Source organism: Galeopterus variegatus, unplaced genomic scaffold (genome assembly GCF_000696425.1).
Source record: "Galeopterus variegatus unplaced genomic scaffold, G_variegatus-3.0.2 Scaffold19029, whole genome shotgun sequence".
In the NCBI taxonomy this organism is placed as follows: Eukaryota; Metazoa; Chordata; class Mammalia; order Dermoptera; family Cynocephalidae; genus Galeopterus; species Galeopterus variegatus.
This window is the reverse complement of record NW_007745140.1, coordinates 624-7,768: the sequence shown is the minus strand read 5'-3', so window position 1 is coordinate 7,768 and position 7,145 is coordinate 624. Positions and strand designations below refer to the sequence as shown.

Below are 7,145 nucleotides of genomic sequence, written 5' to 3'. Positions count from 1 at the left end.
AGCCAGGCACAGAAAGACAAATGCAGCATGACCTTATTAATGAGTATGTGAAATCTCAAAAAGTCAGACTCACAGAAGCAGAGAATACAGTAGTGGTTGTCAGGGGTTAGTGGATGGGGGAAACGGGGAGTTGTTCAATAGGTACAAAGTTTCATTTGTTCAAGATGAATAAGTTTTAGAGATCCACTGTACAACACAGTGCCTGTAGTTAACAACATGGTATTATGTACTTCAAAATTTAAAAGGGTATATTTCATGTTAAGTGTTAATCACAAAAAACAAACAAACATCAACCTCTCCCCACCTCCAAAACAAATAGGAAACCCAAAGGGAGACAAACTCTGGGAGGTGATGGATATGTCTATTTTCTTGATTGTGATGATAGTAACACAGGTGTTTGCATATACCCAAATTCATGCAATTATACACATTAAAAATGTGTAGGTCTTTATATATCAATTATGCCTCAATAAAGCTGTTTAAAAAAACTCAAATAGAGGCCTGTGCCATTGTAATTTGGGCAATAAAAAGAGGCATAATCTGAGATTGCTGAATTCTGGGATATAATATAATGTTTACATCTTCATTTTATGAATGAATAAACTGATGCTCATGCATGGATAAGTGATTTAATCAAAGCCACACAGCTAAAAAGAATCAGAGTCAGGATGTTAGCCCAGGAGTATCAGACCTGATTTTCTCTACTCTTAAATTCTATGCTGCAGCCCTCAGAAATATGGCTGTATTCTCTGGACTGTCCCCTTTGTCTAACAGTCCTATAGCTATTTGTGCTCTCAAAACTCTCTAACCTTGTGTTGCCCAGTATAATACGGTGTCCTCTAGCTTCAGGTGTCTACTGAGCACTTGAAATGTGGCTAATAAAAATTGAAATGTGCTGTAAGAGTAGTACATATATGAGATTTCAAAGATTTAGTACAAAAAAATGTAAAATGTCTCATTATTTTTATATTGACTACATGTCAATTTGTTTACATTTTGAATATATTGCATTAAATAAAATATATTATTAAAATTAATTTTACCTATTTCTGGTTTCTCCACATTCTATTTTGCAGATGGGCCTTCCCCACTACTCTCCAGCCCCAAATCTATGAGAAAAGAAAATATGTCTCCTGACGCTTTCTTTTCTGCTGCTCCTGGAAATGAGAGTTATAAATATTTCTTACAGAGGTCTAAACTGGCCATCCATGGGCCAAACAATGCTGTAGTCACCATTACTAGTGTTTCCTTTCTCCTGGGCATCTAATCTTAAAATTCCATCCCTTCCTAACTCTTCCTCCTCTGTGAGGCTTCTCTGAGAATGATGAAATTATACAACTGTAGGTGTTTCAACGGTATTTATTGAATGATGACAGAGGAAACAGTTCTATGTCTCATTTTATAGGTAGTGAATATAGATCTTCGTGTTTTAAGGGAAAGACCCACTTCACTGCTCATCTGCTTCCTCCAGCTCCGGTGGTGGTATCGGCAGTGTCTACGGTGGAAGTGGTGCTGGTGGCGGGGAGGCAGTCACAGAATCTCTGCTTTTTTTGGTGTCATTCTTGGTAGAAGTAGCAATATATGTGATATGTCCTGGGGTCACGGTATTGTTGGTGGTGGTGTTCATAGAGGTGATATTTGGGTTGATGACAGAATTGGTGTTGTCCAAAGGGCTGGCATTTTTGACTTTGGGGAGAATGGATAAAATATATTTTGTTTCTAAAATACCACTAGAATTCTTGGCAATTTTTAGTATTTCTTGGGCATCTTCGCCAAGTATTTGGGGTATTTCATATTGCAGGTACTTTTTTATCAGTTGGACTATTTTTGGTCCAATACAACATTTTCTCTTCTTGCATTCCTGTATTTCTCTTTCATCCACAGTGCACTGGTCCTTGCATTTCCCCAAACCCATTAAACATCTTCTCAGACCAAAAAATTCTACACAAAGAAAAGAGAAAACCATTTGGCCAAGGTTAATAGCTAGAGATGATAAAACTGCTTGAGAGAGATGAATAGAGTAAGAAGGAATTTATTAATATCAAATTTTAAGTCCAGTGTTTAGGGATGTTGAAGGAGTCACCTGGGCAGGACAACAGAGTGCCTGTACACCATTGTAATCCAGAATAAATCTCCTGTGTATCTTCCTTTGTGGGTAACTATAAAAAGCTAAGACACACAGAGGATAGAATAGGGATCCCAATTATTTGCTTTTGGAGTAGGATTTTAGGCCTCCCAACTTAGCGTCTTAGACACTTGTAGGGCATTGCTATCCCATCCCCAAACTCCTAGGAAATATCAATGATAGTGAAATCTGCCATAAAACTAATCTAAGGAAGAATTTTAAAAGAGAAGCATTAGGATTTTCAGAAATGCTGTCTTTTTGCCAAACCTGTCGGTTCTTGACTTCTCCCTCCCTGACAATTACTACACTAGTGATTGCTGGGGCGAGGTGTTCTATCACTTTCAGCCTCTCTGGACACTCTGTCTCTCAGAGGTCTTCTTCATTATCATAGCTTTAACCTCATCTCTATCAAGATAACTTCTGTATTGTTATATATGAGTATAATTCTAAATTCTTTGCTTAGCTTAGTACCCCATCTTCATCTACTGGTTGATTTTTCCATCTTGACATCTTACCTTTTTTTTGGAATCAAGAAAGTTTTTCTCCCTCACCCACCTTAACAATTCAGCCTATTTCCATAAATTACCAGAGATTTCTGCAAGCATCAAATAATTTTCATAACACATTCACATACATTTCCACATTGTTTTCTCACCAAATACAAAACAAAAAAATTTTTGTATTGGAAGCAGCTGCATGATCAACCCCATTATACTTACGTGGAATTTGAAGCTCAAAGTGGTTAAGTAACTTTACCCGAGACAACCCAGCCAAACTTGCTTGTGCTACTACCCTTCTTCTGGGGTCCCAAATAAAAACATTAGAAACATCTTTGACTCTCACTTTTCCTTCCTCGACCCATTGCTAATTATTCAACACATCTGGGTGATTCTTGTCTTCTGAAACAAGTCTCAATGCATCTCTCTTCTTTTCCGAAAACAATGGCAATTCTCTGGATCAGCCTTTTGCCATAATGTGTTCCTAGATGCCCTTATGCTGGTTGGGAGTTTCCAGGAAGACAGAGGATGAGGGAAGGGATAAGACTCTAAAAACTGAAAAAATTGAGATAGAGAACATAGACCTGTTTACAAGACCCTAAGAGGGGATTTTTTGTTGTTGTTGTTCTTAAGGGTAAGGACTTCCTCCATCATACACCAAAGTACAGAATAATAAGAACCTTTGCTTCAAGAGACAGTTTAAATTATAAATAGCACTAAAATGAGGTAGACCTGGGCTGAGTCTCAGGATGATGTTCAGGGAAGGAAGGTGGCATCATATGTCTCATGGTTTCTGAGTACACAAAAAATCACAGTTTTCCTTGTAGCTCCCTGGGTGTTTCCACTGGACATAGTCTGGGGGTTGGGGCCTCTGACGATACGTGGGGATGGTGCATGACTGAGACAATGAATAAGCTCTTCAGCCATCTCTTTGAGCATCTCATCTTTCAGAATCTCTTTGGGTTTTCATTGTTATGGGCAGCCAAATTCCTGCTGCCTCACACTGACCTCTCAACCCCAGGAGTCCACATTACCTGTATTCACCTGGTACTGAAGCATGAGGATGGCAAAGATAGGAAAAAGGAGCTTCATGTCTGGGTACCAGAGAGGAAGTCTTGGATCTGGGTTGGTGTTCTTGAGCACCAGCCTTTATTGGCCTCTTCATGGCCTTAGGCCATGAGCAGTGAAGTGCAGCTAAAGCAGGTTTGTGTGCTGCTCACAGTAGTTGTGTTTTCTCTGATTTTTTTTGATAACAGCCTTTCCTGAACACCTCTATGCAACAAATTTCCTGCTCTTGATCCTAGGTGGAAACATAAGATATATAAGATAGGAAAGGAAGAGCAAGCCCTTTACACCTCTTCTTTTGAAGGTTGGAGGTGGGTAAGGTTATATATTTGACTTACTGTTTGTCAGCCCAGTTATGCCTAAGATTGGCACCTAGTGTGTGAGAATCAGAAGAGTTGGATCCAAGACTCTATCTGGCTGGTACTGCTGTCTCCAGTGGCCAGCATGAGGACTGAATCAACATTATGAACTCAGCATATGTGTGTTAATAAGTTGTGGGAGGCAGTTCTCGGCATAACCTTAACTTTTGAGTTTACAATGTTTCCCACATCCTCTACAAGCAGGAATTTTATAGTATGTTGCTCTGATTTCTTGGACATAGCATAGAGGTATCAACCCTACCAGTCAGATGCTTTCCCCGGCTAATTTGTAACTTTTTCTAAAAACTCAGATTTTGAAGATCGTTGGCTCTGAGTATCATTAGTTGTTCAAGTTCTAAGAGCTTCCTTGGTTCCTCTCCTTCTGAAGTTCAAGCCTTCCTTGGATTTCATTAACTACTGTAGTATCTTTCCAACAGTTTCCTCTGTTTTGTTTAAACTATGCTTTTTTAAAAAAATAAAAACAGTTCCTTTTATGAACTTTCAACTATGAAATGTAAGTTTTACTTCTATGACCAAAACAGAATAATCAAGCTAAGGCATATTTACTTACTTTGACACTAATAGATGGAATTAGCAGCCCTGTGCGACCAGTTAGTCGTGAATATCACATTTTCACTGGTCTGTGGTGTCTTAAGATATGTAAAAATAACATTATTCACCCCATTATGTCTTGTTAGCCCAAAAGCAATATGGGTATTGAGAGTGCCAGTAAGAAGAGAGGCACAGTTATTATGGAACAAAAGGTTGAGTTAACAAAAGATTGGAAAGTTATGAAAAATTAAGTATGTTGCATGTGTGTATGGAATGAATTCATCAATAGTATAGATTAATTCTTTAAAAAAATTATACACATTTGCAAGATATTGTACCTATGTGCATCAGTTAGGATTTAGTTGCAGGAAATGAAAAACACCAGCTGTTTCAAACAGAAATATTTTTAATACCCAGAATTAAGTGCTTCAAAAAACACAAAAACTTAGAAATTGACTCTAGGATTGTTTTCCCAGAATGATTTTCAGAATAATTCCAGCAAACTGGCCCAGCATAGAATCTGCTGCTTTTTGCATGATCAGAAAAGTGGGGGATCAGGAGTCCATGACCGGACCTGTTGACTTTAAGAATATATACCACAGTAACTGTGATATAAGAATGAGAACACTTTGCTGTTGCTACTACAACTATCTTGAAAACCATAGAGCCAGCAACTAGACATCAGAATGTTGTAGCAGAAACACTCAAAGAATGTAAAGATTTAATTTCTTAAACAATTTAGAACTGTCACTTTTTCAATTTCTTCTCAGATCATATTAAGTAATTGTTTCTTTCTTCTAAATTTAATTTTTGGTGTAAAATTGCTGACAATATTTTCTTTGATCTCATTACTATCTATAGAGTTGTAGTGATGGCCACATGTTTTATTCCTCATATAGATGATGTGTTTTCTATTTTTTTCTTGATTGTTTTTATAAGGGATTTGTCAATTTAATTGGTCTTTTCAAAGAATCAACTTTTGGTTTTGTTGACCTTCTCTCCTGTATGTTTGATTTTTATTTAATTATTTTCTGCTCTCAGCATTATCTTCCTTTCTTTCAACTTCCTTTCTTTTCATTCTGTTTTTTCTTATTATTTTGTGTTTTTGTCTCATGAATTTTCACCTTTTTCTCCTTATAACCAAGTAGGTAAAACTCTAACTTTCCCTTTATACAGTATAGGCTTTAGCAGCATTTCATAAGCTTTGGTATGTAATGTTTGATTATCATGCTTAAAATATTTAAACATTTAAAAATTTCCACTGTGTCATGTTCTCTGACCTATGAATTAGTTTGAACCTCGCTGTTCACAGTGTTGTGGACAGACCAGCAGCAACTTCCTGGAAGTTTGTCAGAAATACAGAATCTCAACCCATCCCAGAACCAATAAATCAAGACGTGCATTTTAGTAAGATTCCCAGGTGATTTGTATGCATTTTAATACTTGAGAAACATTAGATGAGAAATGTATTTTTTATCTGAGCATGTGGGAATTTTTTAGTTATGACTTTGTTACTGATTTTTAACTAATTACTATACGGTGGGAAGAGAATAATGTTTATGTGATAATTTTTGATATTGAGATTGCTTTATTGGTCAATTATTTTCTAATTATTTTTTAATTGTTAAATAGAAATTTTGTATATTTATCCTTTACGTGATGTTTTGAATATTTTTGTATATTTATCCTTTACGTGATGTGTAAACTGTGGAATGGCTAAGTCAAGCTAATTACATATGCATTCTTGCATATTTACCATTTTTTGTGGTGAGAACACTTAAAATCTACTCTTTTAGCTATTTACAAGAATACACTACATTGTTATTAACTATCAGTCACCATGTTATACAATATATACCTTGAACTTATTCTATCTAACTAAACATTTGTGCCCTTTGACCATCACTTCCCCATCCCACACCCCACTCCACCCAGCTCCTGCTAACTACCGTTCTACTCTCTGCTTCTAGGACTTCAACCTTTTAAAATTACACATATAAGTGAGATCATTCAGTATTTGTCTTTCGGTGCCTGGTTTACTTTACTTAACATAATGTCTTTCAGTTTTATCCATATTTTATTTATTTTGGCCACCTGCCAAAAAACCCAAAAAACAAAAAAAGTATATATCCAGGTTTTAAAAACTCGTATTTGACTTGTATATTTTAGTTGTATGATTTAGTCTATTTGTATTTATAGTTATAACTTGTATACTTGAATTTTATTTCTGCTAATTATTTATTTACTTTGTTCTTTGTATTCTATTTATTTTTCTCTTTCTTCGACTCTCTTTTCATTGATTAAATATTTTTCCCTCCAAATTTTTTTCCCATAAGCAATTTGGAAGTTACGCACCCTACCTCCATTCGCTTAATCATGAACATAAATATTCATCTATGAAATATTCATAATATTCACCTGTCATAATAATTTTATCATAATATTCACCTATCAAAAGTTTCAACTCATTAATATCTTTAACCTCCTTGTAAAGACTTAGAACTGATGAAGAAAAGAGGCCAGGAAAGGAGAGTAAAAGAAAAGAAC

At 36.0% G+C, this 7,145-nt stretch overlaps 1 protein-coding gene across 1 annotated transcript; it reads right to left on the bottom strand.

Moving 5' to 3' along the window:
- Window positions 1-1,343: 1,343 nt before the first annotated feature.
- On the bottom strand, window positions 1,344-3,714 carry LOC103583010 (beta-defensin 129-like). Its single transcript, XM_008564441.1, has 2 exons — window positions 3,657-3,714; window positions 1,344-1,941 (listed from the first exon to the last, which is right to left on the bottom strand). The coding sequence occupies exons 1-2, from the start codon at window positions 3,712-3,714 to the stop codon at window positions 1,496-1,498; spliced, it is 504 nt and encodes a 167-aa protein (XP_008562663.1). The 3' UTR covers window positions 1,344-1,495.
- Between the last annotated feature and the right edge of the window lie 3,431 nt (window positions 3,715-7,145).

What these genes read in the sequence shown, in the direction of transcription:
- LOC103583010 (XM_008564441.1), bottom strand. Translation starts at nt 3,714, where the DNA reads ATGAAGCTCCTTTTTCCTATCTTTGCCATCCTCATGCTTCAGTACCAG. An exon ending in TCAGTACCAGGTGAATACAG is followed by an intron (nt 1,942 to 3,656) that starts GTAATGTGGACT and finishes TTCTTTGTGTAG; the next exon opens with AATTTTTTGGTCTGAGAAGA.